Source organism: Apteryx rowi, unplaced genomic scaffold (genome assembly GCF_003343035.1).
Source record: "Apteryx rowi isolate R43461 unplaced genomic scaffold, aptRow1 scaffold_839, whole genome shotgun sequence".
NCBI lineage: Eukaryota > Metazoa > Chordata > Aves > Apterygiformes > Apterygidae > Apteryx > Apteryx rowi.
The window spans coordinates 115,924-140,951 of record NW_020451137.1 but is presented as its reverse complement, the minus strand read 5'-3'; the positions used below and the strand labels follow the sequence as shown (position 1 = coordinate 140,951).

At 35.9% G+C, this 25,028-nt stretch overlaps 1 protein-coding gene across 8 annotated transcripts in view; it reads right to left on the bottom strand.

The window, feature by feature from the left end:
• SUPT20H (SPT20 homolog, SAGA complex component) overlaps positions 1-25,028 on the bottom strand; it is a 38,073-nt gene that overhangs the window by 12,784 nt on the left and 261 nt on the right. For 5 of the 8 annotated variants that reach the window (XM_026089968.1, XM_026089969.1, XM_026089970.1 and 2 more), the window contains exons 2-16: positions 23,527-23,624; positions 21,284-21,319; positions 20,083-20,141; positions 19,936-20,002; positions 13,240-13,369; positions 12,285-12,388; positions 11,402-11,518; positions 11,232-11,285; positions 9,999-10,138; positions 8,520-8,676; positions 8,370-8,426; positions 7,234-7,305; positions 5,986-6,143; positions 4,244-4,276; positions 2,106-2,223 (exon numbers count right to left, since the gene is read on the bottom strand). In XM_026089968.1, the coding sequence (XP_025945753.1) occupies positions 2,106-2,223; positions 4,244-4,276; positions 5,986-6,143; positions 7,234-7,305; positions 8,370-8,426; positions 8,520-8,676; positions 9,999-10,138; positions 11,232-11,285; positions 11,402-11,518; positions 12,285-12,388; positions 13,240-13,369; positions 19,936-20,002; positions 20,083-20,141; positions 21,284-21,319; positions 23,527-23,529 (1,305 nt within the window). In that variant the 5' untranslated portion in view covers positions 23,530-23,624. The remainder of the gene's footprint in view (positions 1-2,105; positions 2,224-4,243; positions 4,277-5,985; positions 6,144-7,233; positions 7,306-8,369; positions 8,427-8,519; positions 8,677-9,998; positions 10,139-11,231; positions 11,286-11,401; positions 11,519-12,284; positions 12,389-13,239; positions 13,370-19,935; positions 20,003-20,082; positions 20,142-21,283; positions 21,320-23,526; positions 23,625-25,028) is intronic. The other 3 variants (XM_026089974.1, XM_026089975.1, XM_026089973.1) reach the window with 1 other exon arrangement.

Here is a 25,028-nt window from a genome sequence, read left to right as displayed (position 1 = left end):
AGAGTCTGGCCCCATCCTCTTTACACCCTCCCTTCAGATACTTGTACACAGTGATAAGATCCCCCCTCAGTCTTCTCTTCTCCAAGCTATACAGTCCCAGCTCTCAGCCCCTCCTTGTGTAAGAGATGCTCCAGTCCTTTGACCATCTTTGTGGCCCTTTGCTGGACTCACTCCCGTAGCTCCATGTCTCTCTTGTACTGGGGAGCCCAGAACTGGACACAGTACTCCAGATGTGGCCTCACCAGGGCTGAGCAAAAGGGAAAGATCACCTCCCTCGACCTGCTGGCAACACTCTTCCTGATGCACCCCAGGATACCATTGGCCTTCTTGGCCACAAGGGCACATTGCTGCCTCATGGTCAACTTGTCCACCAGGACCCCCAGGTTTTTCTCTGCAGAGATGCTTTCCAGCAGGTCAGTCCCTAATCTGGTCTTGAAAAAATATATTTCATTTCATTCATCCACCATCTGTATTCATCTGCCATTTCCAACCAGTAAGGACTTAAAAAGTAGGATCAGACTTCTGCATTCCGAGAGTAGGAATTTAAGCACTTCAGGGAAATCCTGAACATGCAGAAATCAATAGGCCTTTTCTCATTGACTTTAGTGGAATCAGAAGTTCACTAATCTGTTCAGAAGAAAGGTGGCTTTTTGTTTGTTCTTATAAACTACCTATTAGGTTGTTTAAGCAGGAATTAACTTCAGCTAATTCAAATCTGTTTTTCTCAGTCACTCAATGGACCCTCCCATCCAATAGATGACGCTCAAAAGACAACAGTGAAAAACACATTTACACTTATAACCTATATATTTTTACATATAAAGCCACGTATCCCATAAATGAAAATAGTTGTCTAAACAAACATACAGTCTGCTAACTAGTTTTAGTTATAGAAGCTAGAAAATGAGGCTCCCAATACAGTGAACGGAGTACTTCAGTGCTTGAGCCTAACTTAGATGCACATAGGCTAACAAATCTGAGAATCCACAATTGCACTGAATCAGTCTTCCTGGRCAGTTTAGCCTTCACTGATTCTCAGTAATAAAAGAAACTCGCTATCCTTCGTCTACATGCTTCTGTTGTTTTCTTACAAAAATGAATCTTTTGAAGAAACACCTGAGGATTGCCCTTCTCTTCTACGATACGAAAAACTTCCTTAATTCTGAGAAGACTAATGCACCATTCAAAAGGAGGCTGGATTGTTAATAAAGTAACCTGAGTAACTTTGGTCCTGCTTTCAGTGGGGGTTTGGACAGCTGGACAAGATGACTTCCAGAAATACCCTTCCAACCCAAATTTTTCTATGATTTATATATATATATATATATATACACACACACCACCTACATGTGTATATATTTATATATACATATATGCACATATGTATGTATACATACATATTAATTCCTCTCTGCAACTGTTGGTCTTTGCTTACTTTTATGGCTAACACAAAGAACTCTTTCAAAGAAAGGTTATTCTAGGTTAAAAGTAGGTATCTAAGGAAGAGATGCAGCAAAGTGAATAGTTCCAATTTACTGAAATTCATTTTCTAGTTGGTAAACACAGCTTATCACTGGAGTACTGAATCTGACCAAGAAAGCCAGCAGAAGTCAAAAAATATAGGGCAATGTCAACAGGCACGAGAATCTGGGAATGCAGTAATCTCTACTGTATGTGTACATACAAGCACAGGTGCCTTAAAGATTTTTTTTTTTGAAAGTTCATTTCTTCAAAGTCATGTAAAAATATATATATATATTTTTTTTTTTGTAAAAGAAAATGTTCAGCTTCTACATCTGATTCGATGTTTACTGGCCTGTACTGGAAAGTGCACAGCTGTATTTTCCTATGCTGCTCTGCGAAAGACATCTGAAAATAGGGTACACTGTCTATAACAGAACCTGTGATCAGCAAAAACAGCAGTACCTTCCTCCAACCTCTTTACAATATACTTATCCTGAATGATTGATCACAACAACACTGCGTTTAAAAATTCCTTCAGAAGAAATTTTTAGATTATTTTACTTTTAAATATGGCTAGCAAAGATCCTTCTAATAGTTCAAAAATCAAGTGCAAATATAAGAAACGTAGGGCTCAAACTCACTTCCATTTCCTTCCCTGGAGAAAGATGGCTAAGATTGACTGATCCACCTGAATTATGAAACATTTTCACAGGACATTTAGCTTCATTCTGTACCAACTCTTGGTACTGGTTCACCACTCTGAAACAAAAATGAGGACAAAAAGATTAAAATAGATTAACAAATTTAAACTTCTAATAAAACTTTTCTGTTCTGTGTTTGTTTTTTTTTTTCTAGTTTAGATTTGCTCCGTTTACTTGTTATTACTTTTTTTCTAATGTGCTTTACTAACGCTTAGATAAAGTAGTTCCCTGCAGTGAAGCTGAATCAGACAGCAAACTGCTTTATCCAATGTCAAGAAACACTGTTTTGGAGGAATAGACTAGAGAAGACAGAACAGCTCCCTTCCCCAAAGGGACTGTAGTTTTTTGGGATGTAGTCAGTGGGGAATCCATTTCCTTCACATGAACCCAGAATCTTCTATAAGGCTGTGTTCACTGGGTTTACATGTGTCCTGCGCTTATTTATGTTCCATACAGAACAGTCAACTCTCCTTCAATTTGAAATCTATGTTAGATGAGGACTCCAAAAGCAAGGGATGGATTGAGAAGTCCATATTGAGTGTATTTCAAAGAATCACAGGGAAAGTAACTGTTCTTTCTTCTTTGAGTACCAGCACAGCCAAACTTCCTTCTAGGAGACTAAGTAGCAATGATGCACCCAGGAATATAAAGTGCCAATAACTTCAGACAAACAAGTTTGAAATACTGTTCCACAAAATCAAATATTACATCTCACAGCCAAGTTGAGAAAACTAAGTTGAGAGAATATTGTTTCACAAATGTGAGCAGAATACGCTACAAAGTAGGGAGATATGATGAGATATTTGCATTAGCTCACACCTAAGTGTAATGAACTAAATTTTAATTTGGTATAGCACTGATGCAATATGCTGTTACATGACCACTTATGCTGGCATAAGGAAGGTACTCAAGACACATGGCACAGGAAAGAGAGCAGTGTCCTTTCTTCAGCAGCTAGGATTTAGCCTGGCTTTAAATGACAATGGAACCAGAATAAGAAAATACTGCATACTCGAAAAAGTGGTCCATCCATCCTCCTTTCATTGTTTCTTCTGCCCCAGTCCCTAAAACCCAACTGCTTATTCTCATAGGAGGATTTGCACAACAGAGTGGCAAACACGATCAGGAAATCAGTTCCAGTTAAAACCACACTCCTGTACTACCGTTCAGTTTTTGGCCAACCAGTCCCCCCAGTGCAGCTTGCAGCAAAACACACAAAAGTTTGTATCAGCACAAAGGAGGCAGCAGAAAATATAAACAAAGAGTTTCTTCAGAGTTATCTATTAAACCAAAAAACATTGAATTTTGACCAAATCAAAGATTCATCTTTCTGTCAGGCATGTAAAAAGAGAATGGGGGAGGGTTATGGTATGTATACTGCCTCCTATGAGGGCACAAAAACATGAACAGCTTTGAGAGAAGCTGCTTTTTAAAGGTTCTGTGCTCATATGCACAAAGCACACAGGTATCTAATGGGATCTGTACTGAAAAATATTTGAAGAAATACTTATTTTGCTACCTCAGTTATCTGAGGCCAGAACTGATATTCCTAATCATTTTACAACTAAAAATATACTGGAAAACTATTTTGTAACCTGCTTCAAAAATAAAAGATTACTTCTCTTAAGAAAGCTGAATCAAATAATGAATAGCATACAAAAATAAATTGTTCAAGTCTTATATTATACTTAAAGTTCAAATTAATGACTTTCATGATTGCCAGTTTACCATACAAATTCTCAAGGTGAAGTATCTCTGTTGAGCGCTCTCAGAATTTTACCATTACCTGTGTAATTAACAATAGCTGTGTAAATCACTGTGTAACAACATTCTTGGAATTTAGGTAGTGGATCAAGCTATATTCAGATATTTCCTTTCCTCTATTATTTCTACAAATGTTAAATGTACAAATGGTACACTCTATGAATYGTTGTAACAAGAGAAAGCATTTCCCATGTTTTCCCCATTTGTTCCGCAGCTACTTTCATAACCACAGCATTAAGAGTCATAACAGCTAAAAGGACACAATTCATCCTCTGGCACCAAGTCAGCTGCACATACATACTATATTAATTTACCTTTCAGCATCAGTCTTGGAACCAATAAGGAACCTGAAATGTAAAAACGTATAATATATTTTCAGTCATGAACTGGACTAAAAGAGTATGTTTCTATATGTTTCACAAGGCTTTGAAAGAATGGAATGCTGCTCTCATTTGGGACCTGCCCAGTGACATAAGATACCATATTAATTTAACGGACTGGGTATTATTTAGCACTTGAATTACAAACTTGGCTTCATAATTATGTGTGCAATATACTATACTTAGGTTACATTAAGGATGATGAAGTTCTGTTCTCATTCTAATATGGTTCCCTTAAGAGTGAACTCTCTACAAAGAAAAAGGCATAATGAGAGTTTTCTATTTTGTATTTCCAAAAAAAGGAAGCTAGTATTTACTACAGAATCTCTACTGTGAAAAGCAGTATAACAAATGTATATATAAACCAATGTTATCAATCTGCTCACACAGAAAAAACACAAGTGTGTTGTGGGTATGTCAAGAATAGCTCTAGCTGTAAAATTTTAGCTAAGCTTTTAGTTTCCATTATTTGATTTGACTTGTCCAAATTCCTCACAATTTTCCAAAACTCCCAATTAAGCATTCTTCTTTTGCTTAATGCGTATGGTGTGCAAACTATTTTATTACTTCAGATTTAATATGAGGACTTGTCAGAACTTTTTTTTTTTTTTAAATTACAGATCTTTTCTCTATTTCTCTAGGTCAAAAACATTTTTTATTTTACAGTAAAATGATGAAAATGTCTTATGCATCTTTCACTTCCCAGGCTAGGATTTTCAAATGAGTAAGAATCCAAATTCTAATGAACTTCAACTGGTAGTTTCTTAAAGGTTATAGACTACAGCAGTAATTTTCAAGAAAAACTGAGCATCTAACTCCTTTACACTCCTTTCAATTCTCAGACTTATTACACAACTGTAAGCCAGCACTGCTGCTCTGGGAAGATCAGTAGTAGGTATGGAAGCAAACAGCAAATAGGTCAAGAAATCCAGGGATGAAACATCCCAAGTATGAAAACATTAAGATTTTAATTAAAAAGTAATAGATAAGAATTACATATTAGACAACAATAAAAATAGTACTGGTTAACAGAACCAAAAGTTTGTTCAAGCTAACTGCTCTCCGCCTTGCTGAAATGTATAGGGTCTGCTCTGCTGCACAGGTTCAGCCACAGAAAGAATCTGGCACTGTGTACAATAAAGAACTGAGCTAAGAACAGAGAACCTTTGTAGAATTGCAGCCAACAGCAGCAGATTCAAAACATAACCACAAACATGAGGACTAAACTTCTTTGGACTTCATGTTCTCCTTCATCACTTATTTACTTAGGCTAAAGTTCTCTGGATAATATAATTAATTCTTATGTTTTCACAGGAACAGGTAGATTTTGACACAAGGATCAAAATCATGTGTAATTTTGGCTCATCAAAATTATGTCCACCAGTATCTTTACAATTTGAGATTTTCTTCAGTATAGCTTTAATGCAAAAGCTTTAACACAGATTTACTATAAGAGACATTCAGTTATGATGGTTGCTTGAAAAATGTATCTTTTTTTGGTAGAAAACTTGCATGAAAAGTTAATTTTCCGATTTTTCAGATAAAACTCTTAAATGAGATTTCTAGCTCCTGAGTGAAATATAGTGAATTTCTTTTCATGACCAAAAAACCTACATATTATTTGTCTTCTCTCATCTATCAGAACATAGCACAATTCAAAAGAATATGTAACTTACTGTGATGGAGTTAACAGGTTATCATTTTCATCATCACCTTTGAGTGTCTGAATTTTACCATAGTACAATGGATTGCCAAGAGACTGAAAAATAGTGAGTTTTGTTTTTTGAAGCTGATTACCAACTTCACATTCAAACACGTAATCATCTTTTACTTCCTAAAAGACAAAAGAAAATTACCACATGAATCTTAATCAAGCAGTAAGAGAAAAGCTAGTAAAATATGCCACAGTTTTAGAAAATAAAAGAGCTATACATACTATAAAATGGTGCTCAATATCTAAAGTGAAACTGATTTGAGAAGAAATTCTCTAAAGGGGTGGGAGGAAGAAAAAGTTTATCATCTCTTAAAAATACAGAAATATAATAAACCCTACACCAACCATGTCTGATAGGGAAAGGCAGACAGGATAAACATATGCAGAAACAACTGCATACAAAAAAAAATTCTGAGTAGAATGTCAAAGATGAAAATCCCAGAGATGGGAAAGTATTACTTTTTGCTAATATGAAACTACAAAGACATAACGGAAGATGCTGATAATAAAGTGGTATCTTGCCTCAGAAATTACACAGAACCAATGAATTGATTTATTACTAATTAATAAATGATTTCTCCTTATCAAATCATGTAATTTGTGCTAAATCTTAAGGTCCAATTTAAACACTGGAGAAAGAGCCTTCTGTAAGAGGCATGTAATATAACATAACCTCTTTTCAAATTTACTGCTTTCATTTTAACAAAAACTGAGTGAAGAACGCAATTTGTTGAACAAAGTACTGCTCCCTGTAAATTACTACATTGTCTTTGCTATGCAGTGACATCACATGTTATTTGGGATAGTCAAGCTGCTTTTTCTTGTATTTCCTGAAAAACTAGATACTGTAATTTCCTCAGGTTAACTGATTATCCCATTACAGGAAGGACTTTGGCAAACAGTTGCCACTTTCCTGATCATGCTCTAATTACAAAACTGAGATTAAGATTTATGAACTAACTTTACAGATTTTTATTTACTTTACATTCCAATGAATAATAACAGCAAACTACTGCTTTTACTAATCATGTGCCTGATGCTTTGTATGCAATTACAAGTCTCTGTAATAATCTCCTTTTCATATTTCTATAACACATGAAAGATTAAACTGGAGAAGGGAAGATTATTCCCAGATTATTTAGATTTTGTTGAAATAAGAGGCATTTTAACCAGAGACAGGAAAGACTGGCCAAAGGTTTAAACTACTCACATGTGCTGGCCAGACAGTTGGTTGTGAATCATCAGACTTGATAGACTTTTCCACTTTGGCATATTTTTCCACCTTAAACAAAATGGAGATATTAGAAAAGAAACACAGTCTTTTCAGGCCAGATTTAGAGTTAACACAGCACATCACCTTGTTTTGAAAAGTGGCTAACATCAGATTCTTAGAAAGTGAGTGCAAGAAACAGCCAAAGATAATGTCATACTTCTTATAGCACCCCTCTGTGTTCAGCATTTATGAAAAGTGAATCAGAGAGCCTTCAGAGATTTACACTTGTTCTGTTATACCATATTTGCTATATTAAACTTAACAAAAATGTTAAGTGGAAAACATGGATTAAAACTACAGATTTAAACCACTGCCCACAATGTGGAATGGTTAAGAAATTTGACAACAGCAGTAACTCCTAAACTCTGATCATGGCAGATACAATGGTGTTGAAGAGCAAAGAGAAAGAAGGTTTGTATAAGCTAACTGCATCATTTCAAACATGTAAAGCACACTCCTGTTAGCTCTATTAAGCCCAATCTACATTTGGGCCGAAACTACAATCTCTTTTAGTCCCATCCATATACTAATAGAATATATTCTGGCAGTACCAAAACCCAAGAATGTCTAAGTCCCTGAAAGAAGAATACTTCTGGATTACTTTCCCTTATATGCACATATAGATTGAACGCAAGAGTTCCAAATCAGAATTTCTCCATATAAAAACATTAAATTATTGAAAATATCATGTCCTCTTGTGTGGTAACATGTCAAAAAACGTAAGGAATTTCTACCAAGCAAAGTGACTAATTTTAAAATAATTTACCTCATTTCTGTTTCTATTTTTTATATCATCAGAAAACTTCAAACAGGTGTGCTCATTCACCTCACAGCTGGACAATACTGAAGGTCACTTTGCACTGTTTATTTCATCCAAACCATCATGTTAAAATTGCAACGTATTCCAATGTGGTCTAGCTTATATTTATACCTTACAGTACAGGAAAAGCTATTTCAAATGTTACAGTCATTCCCATTTTTAAAAATTAGCATTATTTGATACTGGACACTCTTAGTCATTTCCTTCTTCATACAATACAACAATCATCGATCTTGGTAACATCAGAACTTACATCCACTTCAGAAGGTGCAGTCAAGTAGCAAGGGTTCTGTTTCCACATATCTACACACTGAAAGATGAACAAGAACAAAGCGGTATTAACATATGAAATATTTAAAATAAATAGTTAAAAGTTCACCCACCCAAGTCTTAATGCACTTACATTTCCAGCTTTAGAAATTTTGAGGTCATACTGCTGGGCTCCTTTCCTCTCCTTTCTTTTCTGTAAGTAGTCAAGTAGTCTAAGCTGAGGTGGAGTTGAATAATGAGCCACCTCCTGCTGCCTGTTCAGAGATGACCTGGAGTATCTTTTGAAGCACCTATGGTAAAATGATAGATGAGCTTGAAAAAACATGAAAATCAAATACCCCTTTGCCTATATACAAACACAAAAATATGCAGGAAAGTACTATTTACATTGAGACTAAAAGAAAGGTTCTGAAACATTCATTTAAAATTGTTTTTCTTGACTATACTGTATAACTCAAACTCTTGACTTCAGATTTTAAAAAGTATTAATATTCTGTTCACGTACTTCAGCTAAGAATCTGTGATATATTTTTGAAATACATAATGGAAGATCATTGTCAAAATGAGTAACTATCTACAAAGTTACCAAGCTTGTAAAATTGCTATACTGTCAGAGATTTCAGTTCTGCCAAAAGACCCGTGTACTGCTTACGTACCTAGAGAGTTATAGTTATTGTGTTGTTTTTGTACTATCCTGCATTCTTTGTCTCACACAGAATTCTTCAGTACATTAATACTATCCTGGACAATCATTTAAGACCTCTGCATATTTTTCCTAACAGATTGATCCAGCTGTCCTTAAAATTAAAACTTAGTGGTCAATGAACAATTTCTCTATTTACAATTATATATATATATATATATATATATATATATATATATACACACACACACAATTGTACAGGAGCATAATATTTCAGTGCATATCTAGTTTTAAATATATTTTGGTAATTCTAACAGACTATTAGTACTTTAACATTCTACAGAATGAATGCACTTTTTTTTTTTTTTACACTAAAAAAATGCCAACCATTTCAAGCTTTCATGGAAAAAAGTGAACAACCAAGCACAAGAGTGACATTTTGTATATAATGTATTCCACATTGCTTATAAAGTTACTGTGGTTCTAATAAGCCAATACTTTAGTGTAGCCTTAATTTCAAGCATAAATAATCCCCTTGATTTCCTCATTTAGGGTTAAACTTGTACATAGCTTTTAAAGGATCAGAGACCAATAAGCAAAATATCAATTCATATATTTCGCATTACTAAGCTGCCATCTGCTTCAGCTTACATTGAATTAAGCAAAAATCTAGACAAGATCATAACTGCAACGTAATTCATTATGTTAAGAAAATAGTAAGTGTGCATTTTTCTGATATACAGAAATACATGTATTACTGGATATATTACTAATTGAAATACAGTACAAAATAGAGCACTTCAAAGAATACAGTTCCTCGACTGCCCCTAGTATTTAATTTAACTAGATATGAATTTGAGCACTGCACACAAGAAGTCGAAGTTTTGATGTATAGTACTGCTTGTATTTTTCATTGAAGCACCCCATAAAATTTGAAAAAGTCCTAACATGCTACAAATTGAAAGCTACCGTTTCATTGGGCGAGTATTCATCTTCTGCTTGTTGTACAGGAGTCTGTTGGTGGTGCAGGTCACTGCTATTGAAGGATCAAGACACAAAGGCTCTGCTGTAGCCAAAATAAGTTGACTCTCAAGTAGAAGTTTGTCCTCCTGTAACATATACAGCTGTTAATAAATACATAAATCTGAAAACTTCTATACTAATTAACAGAAACCTATGCACATACACACTATCTTACAGAAAGCTGAAAAGATTGCTGCGGACAGTCGACAACAAAAAAAATATGTTAAGCAGTTAATAAGTACCGCTATCCATTAATGAGAGTTACAGAGCTGTGGGTGAGATTTCTAAACATAGAAGAGATCCTACCGAAGAGTATATTTTATAGAGTAGTAGTGGCAATGAAATCAATTGCCTGCCAGTGATTTTTCTTGATGGATTGGCAATCAACTCCATAAAGATGATCTACACAGGACTTCTGGTTACAATTTGAAATGAATTTGAGCATGATTGTGCCTCCGAAATACAAACAAGCACTTTGAGAGCACTGTGCTCTTCAGCATTTAACTAACTACATAATCCTAAACATTTACAATATTCTTCGTTGCAATAATATGATTAGGTAAGTGCTGCTAAAGGAGCAACAGCATCATTAGATTCCAAGGACCACCCTGAAACCATATGTTGAAGATAAATGAAGTAGGGTAGACTAATTAGAGACATTCTGTCATTCTGCATGACCAAAACCAGAGCTTTTAACAACTCCTATTGTTTTCTGTGGTATCATGTAGGAAGCTGCTATTAACAAGTCTATGCAGCAGCTCTCTGGAGCATGGGATGTAAGACTATACGATAATTTAGGTTGGAAGGTGCCTCAGGAGGTCTCTAGTCCAACCTCCTGCTCAAAGCACAGTCAGCTTTGAGGACAGCCCACATTGCTCAGAGCATCAGGTCTTGAAAACCACTAATGATGGAGCGGTTCTGGACGAACCTCTCTGGGCAGCCTGTTCCACTGCTTGACTGTCCTCATGGTGAAAAACATTTTCCGTATAGTCGGTCTGAACCTCTCATTTCAACTTAGGTCTGTTATCTTTTGTTCCCCTACTACGCACCACTATGCACATCAATCCGACAGTTTTCATTAATCCAAAATATCATCAGTTTCTGCTTATCCAATTTTATTAAACTAATTAAGTACATTTACTATATCACTGTAAAGCTTAAAAGTAACTGGTGACTCACCTGTGTCCATTTGTGGTTGTCACTTGTTATAGAATGCACATCACAAATTAAAGTCTGAGGAGAAAGACAGAATCATAGTTATCTTTCAACAAAATAATATTTTCAGTAACAGTTTATATCTGGTCCGGGAATTACTGCAACAGTGAAGAATGACTTGAGGCACTTCTTACCTGCATTGTAGGACGCAAAAGAATGTGCTTGCTTTGGTACGTTGGAGATTTCATGTTACCAGACTGCCTATAGTCACGTATTTCTGCTATGACACACCCACAATGAAAAATGTTAACCTAGTTGAAACAAACAAACAAACAAAAAAGTGTGAATACTCAAATATCTACCAACTTGTCTCATCTCTCCTCTCCAAAAAGGAGTTTGCTATATATTTGTTCTAAAAACAACTGATAGGATTGATGCCTGAGACCATTTTGACCTTTGTTACTATTGTAAAAAATGTTAAATGCAATTGTAACTGATCACGAATTCATATTTTTGCTCTGTAAATAAGGTTAATAAACAGAATATACTTAAGAAAAATTCAGCCTCAGTGCTAGTTAGTGCAATTTCTGCCAAGTCAGTGCAAATTGTGAAGTTGCTTCTGCTTATTAAGGTATTGTATAAAACCCATGGTGCTTATTCATTGATAGTATGCTTAAAAATACTCACTAATTTTATCAAGATCAGTGGTCTTTACTACATACCTAGACAGATCTAATCCATGTCTCAAACATTGTATTTTCATATGCCAGAAATGTAATTTTAAGAAATTCATGTCGCATACTTCATAGCAACAAAGAACATTTTGCAAGAGCACAGAATCCTAGTGGTCTGTCAGTGTAAACGATAGCAATGTCTCTTCTATCTCTTTCTCCCTAATACTTACAAATTATTTGTTCTGGATATCATGAAAATATTTATTGTGGGCATAAAATAATATGGCCCCAAATGCACAAGCTTTCTGTGTTACGTCTTTGGAAACATCCATAAGAAGCATTCCAAGATCAAAGCCTATCTGGGTACAAAGCATGACTTCTTTCCAAAAACAAACTTTCACACCTGAGATTTTTCCAGAAGATCAACCAGAATAGGTGGTAGCTCCTCTGCATCCAAATATTCAAGCAGTTCTCCTTCCTCATAAGGCAGCCGAATGGTCTCAGAATCTGAATTTAAACAAAACATACTGCTTTTCTTTTGCCTTTCAGTTCAGACTTGAACAAGGTGAAATTTAAAACAAGCTTGACACATAGGCTTGCCATTTCCATTTCTGTTTCCAGGGCTTGATTTAGCTCTTACTGTGCTAAAAGGCAACACACCTTTACAGCTCAATAGGACCAAATTTTTGCTCTCAAATGATTTACTTTATGCTCATATGGCATGTCACACAGTATTGGGTGGCATGAAGAGGCAACTAAACTGGAATGCAGATGCTTTAGTCTGACCTAGATATAGGGAGTCAGTGGGGGGGGGGGGGAAGAGTTTGAGAGAAGGAACCTGAAATGAGAGAAACTCAGGTAAGGAAGCCTGGAAAAAAAGACAACTGATGGGAAGCTGAGGGGAAATAAGAGAGTGGAAGTGGCTGAGCAATACTGGAGAGAAAATGGGGTTTCGATGGGATTCTTAGTAACAAGGACTTGCTACGATAACTAATATTGGGGAAAGGAAAAAAAAACAAAAACAAAAAAACCTCAAAACCAAGAAGCTGGGACAGGCTAGAGTTAAGATCCGCTAACCGTATAAAAGCTTGCCCCAGGATAAACACACATTAGAATATAAAGATGAAGGTTATCAAGACGACTCATACCAACTACTTTACACTGTATTGATACAGAGCCCATCTACAAGCACCTTACAGCATTATGCAAATTTTTAATTCAGGTACCGATTTGTACAGGTGATATGTTAGAAGCAAAACAAATGCAAACCAGTTAAATGCAGGAAACTACAACAACTTGTTCTAACAGTTTATAGAGAATTCTGAATATTTTTAAAAATTAAATAGCAGAAATGTTACCTGAACCATTTTTTCCCCTGAGCATCAGTGAATAACCCTCATTTCCTGGATAGAGGTTCACTACCAGACATGACAATGTCTCCTGCATAACCAGCTTCTCAAGTAAATTCACATTTCGCCTCAGCTTCTGCTTTAAAAGTAAACATTGCTCATGAACATAATACTATCAAGTAATTATTGGCAATAAAACAATCATTAGAATCTGAATACTATTGAGATTAATGTTAAAGCAAGTATCTAAACAGACTCAGTTAAATTCAATTTGGTTGTATTCAACAAAGTATGCATATATGTTAATGAATATACTTAGGCACACAAGACTTGTTTTTTGGAAAATCATTCATTTCAATTTAAAAAAAAGCATTAATTACAGGTCCATAGACAATACAACTGTATCACAGGATCATTCTTATTAATGCTGTAAATCTACTGTGCACTATTGTGTCATTTATACGTGGATCATTTATACAATTATACATTGCTAAGAACAAAAAAAAATTTAATATTTTTGAATATTTCTAACAGAAGCAAACATTTCCTTTCAGAATTAAAATGCAGAATTACAGCATTTGGAAGCTTCCTTAATTGCACTGCCTTGTCTGTATTTGTTGAAATCTCATCTAGCAGCTGCAGAGACTATTTCATTAATTTTAAGAAAGATCTTTTCTATAAATAACAGATTTTTAAAACGAATGAATATATTTCCAACAGCCAGTGCAAGTATGACAATTCTAAACATTTTAAAAGCCCTCTTCACAAGAAAAACGATGTTCTCTAAACTTCAGATAACTTTTACACCTTCTGGTTGGAGACTTGACTCCATCACTGAACATGAGGACTGGGTGGATCTATTCACTGGAGGGTATCCTGTGTGTGCTACTTAGCGTGCCCAACATTGGTTGGGCACATTTCACACATACCCACTAAGTAGTAGTGTGCTATCTCTGCCTTTTTGAACAAATAAGGACAAGAAATGCTAGTAAGACAGAGGGCAGAATCACTTCTCCTAGGGAGGTTACTCCTAAGAGAAAAAGCGCTCTCTCTCCAAAATAAAACAAAACAGGAAAGAAAGAATGTCAATGTAATTTTAAAAAGGTATGCACAACAAAAGGAGAAAAATCTTTTATTTCCTCCTAACGAGTTTTGGTACCATTGCCAAGAGCTAACTCTTTCCCATGCATCACGAATGATGGCAAGAACATCATACTACCTTTTACAGCTTAGAAATAACATGGAACTAACACAGAAATATGAAACAACATAGAAATTCTGGGGAATTCATGGGGAAAGACCTGGAGGAGAGGGGAGGGAAAACATGTTCTGGCAACAATAAAGGTAAAGTCAGCCAAATCCTCGCATATGGATCTGGAGATGCAGCTTGTTCTGTAAAATCTTCTTCAGTTAAGACTCCTACTAACCCCACAGACCTCCACTATAATACAGGAGACTGCATGTGCACTGCTTCAATTTTCAGTCACATCACTGAGTAGGGGAACAGCTATAGAGCCTTCACTTAGACACACTGTGAAACAGCTGGGAGCACAATCATTGCCATTTGAAAGCAAAGTTAGCACTCCATTACTCTGACATCATTTACCTCTTAACATTTGCTAGTAAAGAAGACTTTAGAGGAAACGTAACAAACTACAAGTGGTATTCCCACCCATGCAAGAGAAACATAGCAGCAGTAAGTGACGGTGACTGAACTGTTAGTTTGCCACGGTTAGCCTAAAGTTTTGTCTCTTTAAAAGGATTTGTCAACAAACATCCATCGGTCTTCTGTTGATGGAGAAGAATTATTTTCAGTGTTGGATAATTAATACTTTTCACACTAGAATTCTCCATTCACTTAACAAGGGGTTTTACTTAGGAGGGCAGAAAGGAACATGGGAATTCTGCAAGACGTCATTTAGAAAAAAGTGACCATGTTATGCAAGAAAGGTTAACAGCAATTTAAACTCAAATATGCAGATTTCAAAACACTTACATAATAATCTGGACTACTTAAACATCTGTAAAGCAATCAAAAATAAAAAAAAGTCTATTCTTCTGTCATTAGAACAGAATTAATAATGCTTCTGGAGGCTGTTACTAATAACACTGACATTTCTAATTCAGCTTTTCTATTCTCATGAGCTGAAGAAAACTGATCAGTCAATTAAGATTATTATTCCATGCTAAATACAGGCACTGAATAATTTCTATTGACTAATAACCACTTGGAGAATTTCTAAATAAACAATACACCTTCTTCCAGAAATTTGTCCATGTGTACAATAAATACTGTAGTGGAGAGATTTATTTTTTACAGAAGGCTGCTGCTCGTAACAACTGTTAAGTAACAAATATAATGGCAATTCATTTGTAAATATAATTTAATTCAGTTAATCAAATTAATTTAAATTTATTCAATGAACAACATCTTACGGTTTTGTTTTTTATTCATTTTTGATTGGTAACAGTAGACCAGTATGGCCTGGGAGGTTTTGCCTCCCCCCCACCCCGTTTTTTTTTGGGGGGGGGGAGGGGGGAGGGAGGGAGCTAACAGGGGAAATCAGGGAGAGGAAAGAATAGTGGACCATCACACGTTTCTGACACTGCATTCATATTGTCTGTTCTGAATAGAAATTGTTAAGATATAAACCTATTTTAAAATGTAGTGCCTCTCCAAGAAATCAGAGTAAACATTAGTGTTTTAAGTGTAAAACTTCAATAAATGGGGACAAGAGTCGTGCTTCAGTAAGCATGAAAAGTTTTATAACCACATCATCAGCTTTCTCCTTTAAGCTGGCTACTGGAGATAGTAGCTCAGAGCTGATACTAAACATTAGGTCAGATGTTGACTGGAAACATTTTTAAGATTGACTGACTGGGGCATATTATTTTTCTTAAGCATTCACCACAGCGTACATTGCAAGAGTTCAGACACCAAGCAACCAGGTCAGCTGCTTTGCTCTGCTGGCTGATGTTGCTGACCCTCGCTGACTTCATCCACACAAAGACAGCCCTCTTCCCTCCCTGAACACGCATGCAGCAGTGACTGCATGACAGCTGGAAGGCAGCACAGGAAAGGTGCAGGTGCTCTCCTTCTCTTGCAGTGACTTCTGATTCCTACCACTGAAGAAACAATACTGACCATTCCCACCTAACAAAACTGAAGTAGTAATTTTATATTATGCTTGTAATTCTTCTACCCTTGGCTATGAGTGAAATGCGACTTTAACACCTTATCCTTGGATGGTGCACAAGTTACACAAATAAAACTATGGTTTATGATTATCACTGCTTCTCTTGTCCTCTCACTGTAGCATTTGAAATGGATTTTCCCCACTCGCCTTTATGACCAAAAAAAAAAAAAAAAAAACCACAACAACCACCAAACAGATCACTTTCTTAAAAAAAGCTCTCATAGCTTATTATATGTTTGTGAAGTGCAAGTATAAAAAACATCTCAGGTTCTCCCTGTGACTGAAGACATATTTCATTAATGCCAGCGCCACTTTACAAATGCACAGAAGGTACAAGAACAGACCGGATACCACTTCTTTTACTTTCTGCAGGGCTTGACAACTGAATAACTTGTCTATTGACAAGAGTTTGGCTGTGTTCAGCATTACACAATCTGCATAAATTTATAGCTTCTCTGATTTTCAGGAATTAGAAAAAACAGAATTTAGGTTTTATTATGTCATGTCAGACTCAGATCAATCATGTTATTTCTATTGCATGGAGTTTTCTGTTTAAAATAAAATTTAACAGCCATTGCAACTTTGGTACAATCATTTTCTCAAAATCTTAAAGGCTAATAGATTTCACTGTACAGATCTTGTTCCAAAATAAGCAAAAAATACTGTCTTATTCCATTCCATTTGCATTCCATGCAAAAGAAACAACAGAAAGACACTCAGGTTTTTGACCTTTTAAAAAAAAGTACACAGCATTTCCTATTTTCAGGGAACAGATGTCTTATTCAGTGTTTTCTTCTATAAATAATTTAAGGAAGAATTTTGAGAGGCCAAGACCTATTCAAAGTGAGATTACAAATTTTATATTCAAAGTATTTCAGAATATTTCCTTCAGGGTAAACAGTTAAGAATCAGTTTTAGGATAAATTTCTCCAAATGGCATATCTGTTTTTTTAGGTATAGATCAGGGCAATAGGAGGGGGAATTGAAATATCCCTTTTACAGTCATGTAGTTCAGGTTGCTTTAAGGTCTACAGTGCCTAAAATGGTTAAAGTAAACCATATATAGAAATCTATTATTATTTTTTTTTCTTGGAGGGGGGAATCTCAATCAAATATCCCACCCGGATGGCATTACTTACAGACTCCAAGATATGACAGCAGTACAGCTAACTGTGAAACAAGTCAACAGGCTCAATACAGGAATTCACAAAGGAAGTTATATGGCTACTTTGTACATGAAGGAAGATGAAATATGATTGATTATATGGGACCAACCTCTAACCTAACTAGCATAAAAATTATTTGCTATTTTTGTTCTCTTCATAATAAGTCAGATATCAATTATCCATTAAGCATAAATGAAATAACCAGGCATTATTTATCATTTCTCTACAATTTGCAGAATATCAAGATAAAAAAAAGCTTTCATTTTGATATTTTAAATGATTTCACATTTTTAAAGCTGATATGGGAAGGTTTCTTCATGCCAAGAAGAATTTCTTTCTTACTCTCTGCATAGTCTGGTCAATAGTGTCAAAGATACCATGATTCAGTCTTCACTTATCTTTAACACAATTATCAGCTACTTACAGATTAATTGCATGAACACTGCTAAGCATTTTTCTTTCAGGAAGCAGAAGGAGCAAAGCAGAATTTCTTATGTACTGACTGAAAAACAATCCATACAACTTGAGGAGACATAATTTTTTTTGTGACAAAATACAGGGTATAAACYGAAGCCTAAGGATGTTTGTGACCTAGCTGAACCTAAACTGGACCTGAAAGAAGATGGCAACTAAGAGCCGAGTGTGCTTCCACTAAGATGTAACTTGACATATCAGTCCGTAGGCTGCCATTCCAAAAGAGATGAGTATTAATGTGGCTAGTAAAGCACAAGAGCCATGAATTTGCTGTAATGGAGGCAAAAAAACCCTTTTCAGTTTCAGAAGTATTATTTAACATAATTTTTTCTAGATTGAATTTACACAATACTGTTGGCTTAAAGTCTGTTAGCTTTAAAGTGCATTCTTGCAGTCATCTCCTCACCTTACACATGCAAGTTATTTACATTTTCTTCAAATACAGAAAGATGCGCGGATGATGTTTTACACAATTTCCCAAACACATCTAACCCTGCTTAACATTCATCACAATCAGAGATTAATCAAGGATGAAAAAAACCCTGAAGATCACCATTATCTGGTAGTGTTTATTCATGCATCATCATTACTCATCCCCCCACAGCTACCAGCATTTTTACAGCAAAGTAGCAGATACATGCTTTATTATTTCTGCATAGTCCAACATGGAATTCAAACTATTGAATTCCAGTGACTTTCATTAACAGTGTTCTGAAACTTTCACTACTATGAAATGCTTTCATGATTGCACCCTGACTAACAGCATAGTTAGTTCTCCTTTTAGTGTGCATATGCACAAACAGAAAAGATTCTAAGAAAGAAGCATACAGAAAACTTTCCTTCACAGAAGAGTCTTGTAAGCCCAATCTTCTCCCTGCTGTTTGAACACCTTGTTATCCATTCACTATTGATGTTTTAAGTAAAACGCAGAGGTGAAAAGATTAATATCTCATTTGCATTTGTGATACAAGACAGCATCATATGTTAATTAATACCAACTAAATCAGTCACCCAAAAGTGTTACAGGTGTTCAGCAACTGTAATATCTCATGGGTTTTTATTTTACTGTGGGAAACAGCAATGTAACAGTTTCCAGAGCTCATCCTTCTCAGTCCATTTTTATACTCACAGTCTCACTCACTCACTCTCTTCTAATATTAACAGAATGTCTCAACAACTCATCAGCTATCCCAGAAATCAATGTGAATTTACAACAGAGCATAGATTCTAAAAGATTTTCCATGTATTTTTTCCATGGCAGCCATACTAAGCATGCAGTTCAGAAACAGCAATACTGACAATAATGCAGGTGGCATTGACACTGGTCCTGAACTTGCTCTCAACTGACTTCAGTGAAGGAAGATTAAAACAGAATGGACAGGTCACTCATGCCAGTGTAGGCCCTGCTATTTATTATTCAGTTATTTTAATAGCACTGCCTGTCTGTATTATATTAAACTTGTTATATACATCTCTCCATTCTAGACTGTTCCTTTGTAATTGCTTGATATTTCACATACAGAAAAGCAGCTCAAGAATACCACAGCACAAGCTTCAGTCATCTGTTTCTCTTTCATTTTATTGCCTTTAAAAACAGATTTGGGATTACCAGGTAGTCATCAGCCCTCCCACCACCCTGTTTTAACTTCAGATTGTACTAAGATAACACTATTAAGTTACACAGTCAGTTCAGTCCACAGAAGTCATTAATCTTTCCTATTGCAATCCTAGCCTTAGGTAACTACCACAGTTACCAGAGGTTTTTTTTTTTTTTTTAAAGAAATGGAATAGCAGTGGTGTTTTTTAAAAAAAGTCTGCATTTGCCTGTTTAAGCAGCAATGCAAAGCTGCTTCGCAATTTCCACTTACCTTTATCTCAGGCTCTTTTTCACATTCTTCTATATACAAATCATAGAGTTTTTGAAATACAGATTTTCTGTAATTAAAAAAGCTGAATGTAAAAAAAATAAATTAAAAGAAATACAATCAAAAACTAAATACTGAAATATTTGCTACCTTCCACTGGATAAATATTTTCGTTTGGGAGGTCTCTGACGGGCACTTTCAATGATATACTGGAAAAGAAAGGTAAACCAAAAGATAATACTTGCATTAAAAAGAAGTTTAATTTTTGCTATCAAACTGCTTTAGATTATTATCAGACATTCTTCTATGTAAACAGTAAATAATTACCATCATTATGGTAAATGACCGTCAAAAACGTACTAAATGTGATCTACTGTATGTTACATTCATCAACAAGAAAGCAATTCTCATTTTGACTATGAAATACAGCACTTCATGGCCATGGAATGAGCTGCATTCAAAGTCTTGATCTATACCTACATTTTGTAATTATAGTAGTAACTACTTACAGACACCTTGTTTACTGAAGTTATCATGTTACAGTCAAATTTAGGTCAATACAGTCAAATTTAAGTGCATTGGCTCAACAATATTTATGTATCAAGTACTCATCAACATAATCAACTTAAAGTTTATTTTTCTCCTTGTCTCTTGCACCAGTGCTATGTTTCACTAATTTATAGAGCCATGTATTATAAAAGCAATTTATGTACATTAAACATTTTAATTAAAAAAGGAGTGCTACTCATGATACCATACCAGTTAAAGGTAGTTTATATTCTAACAAACTTTCCCTAAATGTTTATCTCAAGTATTTTTATTAACACTTTAGTTTAGAATTTCAGTGAAGACAGGTCTCCCTCGGAAATATATTTCCCATAAAAGTGATCAAGGTAAGCATTACATCACATGTCAGCATAAAAGAACCTGAATGTAAAAGCATCTGCCTCTTTGTCCTAACTGGGCTACCCTTAACAACACAATCAAGATTTTGCCATACATTTCTGTCTGCTACCTCTGATTTTGGAGTGAATTATCACTATACAGCTCTGCTTATTTCACAGCACATAGATTTGCTGTGTTTTTGAAGAAAAACAGTCTTGCATGCTTTATCATCATTGCACCCGACATTCTCAATATGTTTGGAAAGAGATAAATGCCTGGCCTAGCAATTTTAGCAAAAATTTTGCAAAGCCAGTGTTACATGTATTTGTGATTATATATATATATGTGTACACACACACACACGTGCCCTGTGCCCCCCCCCTTTTTTACAAGAAATACAGAACCGTAATATTTAAGTATGCGCCCAATACGTTGTTTATGTGCAAATAACTTAGCTACTCCTTACCTCTGCACGATCCAATGCCAGTTCTAAAGCTTGTTGCTGCAAGAATTATAAACAGCTTTCTTAGAAAGTATGTTAATTAATTATATAACCTTGCATTAAACTCTGTTACTATTGATATTAAATAATTTTTAGAACATTGTTTGGCACATAGTAAACTTGGCAGCCGAAACATCATGTAAGTGCATTAATGGTCATTAAGCGCACTGCCAAGCGTCTACACTTGCAAAGTTTTGACCAAATAATGAGGTGTTAGAACAATGACAGAAAATTAGAAATAAAAGCAGGAATAGAAACCATGCCTAATAAAGGTACTGACAAATGTTAATCAAAAGTTATGGGCAACAAATAGAAAACCTTTTCTCTTTTCTTAACCTGGCTGTTAATACAACAGAAGGAGTAGGCAGGTACAAGTATGAAATAAAGACAGTAGTAATGGAAAAGGTATTCTTGAACAGTAGTCCAGAAATAAAACATTCAGTGCTCAGACACCGATGCCAAAGTATTAGAATAGTTATTTTTCTACACAATGGAAATGAAAATTCCCAGACTCAGAAAGTTACTTCTCTGCACAATACAATGTTCCTTGGGAAGAATTTTTAATGATTTATTATTAGGCAGCTGAGAAATAAATGCAGCCTCCACTCCAGATTTCCTCCAAGGTAGGCTAAGTAGCATGCCTGATCCTAGGACAGCACACTGAAATCCTTGCAAAAGCTTCTCTATATCCCATGGTATACCTGATAACATTTATTTTAATTGATTCAATCCTTTTGGGATGTCTATCACTTCAGTGCATTTGCAGATGAATATATATGTATTTCAAAAAGAAACAACTTCACAGATAGAATAATGAGTTCCTGGACTAAAGTATGACAAATACTTCAAGCCAGCATAAGCAAGCACTGCTGCCAAAAAAAAAAGTCTCCCTTGATCCCTCGTATTTGTCCTCTGCCACTTATTCTAGCTCTGCCACCTACTTTGTGCTGGAATAACTTTGTGCAGCTGCTAAATGAACCAGATCACTGACTGCAGTCCACAAAACACCCACAGAAGCTGGTCTAGCTGAGCTGGTTTTTCATCTGGAACAGTTCCATAATTCAACTAGCTATGCAGTTGTACATGCTGTTATATTGACACAAAACAGGTGAGAGTAAGTCTTTTAGCTTTTCTTGTAAGATACTAAGAACTAAAGTATTGCAGGAGAATGCTTAGGGCTTGATTCAACTCCAGGTAAATTAATGAGAAGCAATGCATTAACTTCAATGACAGGTGGATAAGGTCCTCAAAAATAAAGATGTGATAAGCTCTAACAAAAGTAAAAAAAGATATTACTTAATAACTAATACGTAATCCTCACAGCCAGAACTATTTAAATAGGCTATGCTATTCAAACGGTATAAAGAAACACTCTGGAGAATCTTCCACTCTCCAATAATGCTTAGAAACTCTTGAGTAGGTATTTCTCCCTACAAATATATTTCTGTTTCTTCAGTTTACACCCATCCCTTTCAACTGTTCATAAAATACTTTTATTCAAACCTCAAAAAGCAGGCATATGAGCTATCTCCAGTACAGACTAGGCATGTTATTTCATACTTTAGAATAGAATTCAGGGAAGAGAAGCATACTAAACAAAGAAATGAAGAAATATACAGGAAAATACTTATTCAGGCTTATTATCTTTTACCTACAATATCTCTACAACAGAATTTCTTACCTGTTCTTCAGGAAAAAAAAGCACACACTGATAGTGTGCTATTACTCATTAGAACCTAACGCTACAGAACATTTACATTTTAAAGTGTTTAGGTGTTTATATGACTATATCAAACATTCATGGGATAATCCCATGATTTCAGATATTCTATTCACTGATTGCTTGACATCAGAGAAAATCCATATCACCTGTGAACAGAAGAATACTAAAAAGGTAAGTGGAGGCAGGATTTATACTTCATGATTAATTGTCTAACACCAGTCATGGTTGAAAACACACCACTAGCTTTATATAGTAATTCCTATGATGCACTGGACAGTAATTAAGTGTTTAGGAGCAATATACACAAGCTACAAAGAAAGACATCACTGAAAAAAGGATTGATGGAAACTCAAGAGTGCTAAGTAAAAATCAAATATCCAAGATGATGATAAACATTAATAACATTCTCCCTCCTCATCACCCACACAGCTAGCAGACTAGAGAAAAAGACATCTGAAAACATATTATTTGAATCATAACTTACCATTGTAGTTGAAGCCAGGTGACCAAATGGCAAATGAAATATTTAAGATGTTTGGCGCAGAAGGCAATGAATCATATTTTTTGGTTACACTTGGGGTACTGAAAAGTAAAGGAGAAAAAAAAAATCACTAAGAAACTAAACAAGCATTTTAGTTATTTAAATTCAACATTTCTAATTGTTAATTATACTTAAATCTCATTTGCATAGTAGCCTTCATCCAAAAGTAGAAGCAAAAGTTCCATTCAGTGCAAGTGCAGAAGTCGCTATTCTAACGACTACTGCTACTTTGCACAATCATTTTACATCAGAAATACTAATTAGTAAAGTAATAATAAGCACATAATAGAAATTATATAGCCAAATACAATCATCTGTTGTAGCAGTCTACCTAGACACCCCAAACATCATGTCCAGAGAGGCACACAAGGCTAGAGTATGTAATTGCAAGTGACCAGAACATTTAAAATACCCTATTAGTTTTTTTGTTTTACTTCTATGAAAGTGTTATTCCATAGACAACACCTTCACTAACAGTGCCTTCTAGCACTATTTTGAGATGTTAGCTTAATACTGACTCACCGCAGACTGTCAATTACAAAGCAAATGAAATTTTCACAGCACAAGTGCATTTCTTAGGCATCCTTGTGTATTATGTCTCTTTATTGTTTCATTTTTAAATTCAGCTAAGTAGTTGTATTAAACAAAATGGGCTTAATAAAAATCATTTTAATCGTATCTGCTTGTCACTAATTACATGGTTTCTTCATAGCATCATTCCCAAAAGAAACATGAAAGCTAAAGTCAATCTTATTTCAACATTTGAGCATTACAGTGTCTACAAGTATTTGAAATCACCATTTAAGAATTTCCACTGCATGTCATTTTAATTTGTGAAAACATTTATGTGGTATCTGATTTCACATCAGCCTTGGTTTGGGCAAAATTTAAGCAGCTTCCCAGGCTTCTGATGACATACGTCTGCTCCCTAAAATCTCCCAGAACCTTCTTACTCAGCTGTTTCAGCACAGTACCGATTTCCACAGAAAACATACACAGAAGGCAAACGACTCAAAGCTCTCCACAAGGCTGAAATCTGCTGGCTTTGGCAGACAGCGAGGCGATGGGCCAGAAGCCCGCGCGGGATGACCTGGGGGATGTCCGTCCGCCCTACCCCACAGGCCGCCTGCTCTCCCGAGCAGCCTCCCCCCGCCCCCGGCGATGCCCGGGTTCACACTAAGGCCGGGACTGGCGCCGAAAAGAGGGAGACCAAGGCAGCAACTCGCCCGACGGCCAGCGAGGTGGCGAACGCCAGCACCGACACGGAGGCAGGGCCCGATCCGCCGGGGCGGCCGCAGGGCCAACGGCACCTCCGCGCCCGCCGGCGCTGCCGCCCTCTCCGCAGAGACGGGCCTACCTGCGAGGGCGGAGAGCGACCGGATGGAGCCACCGACCGCAGCAGCCAGCCGGGAGGGCCGAGCCCACAGGCCGCGCCGGGCCGAGCC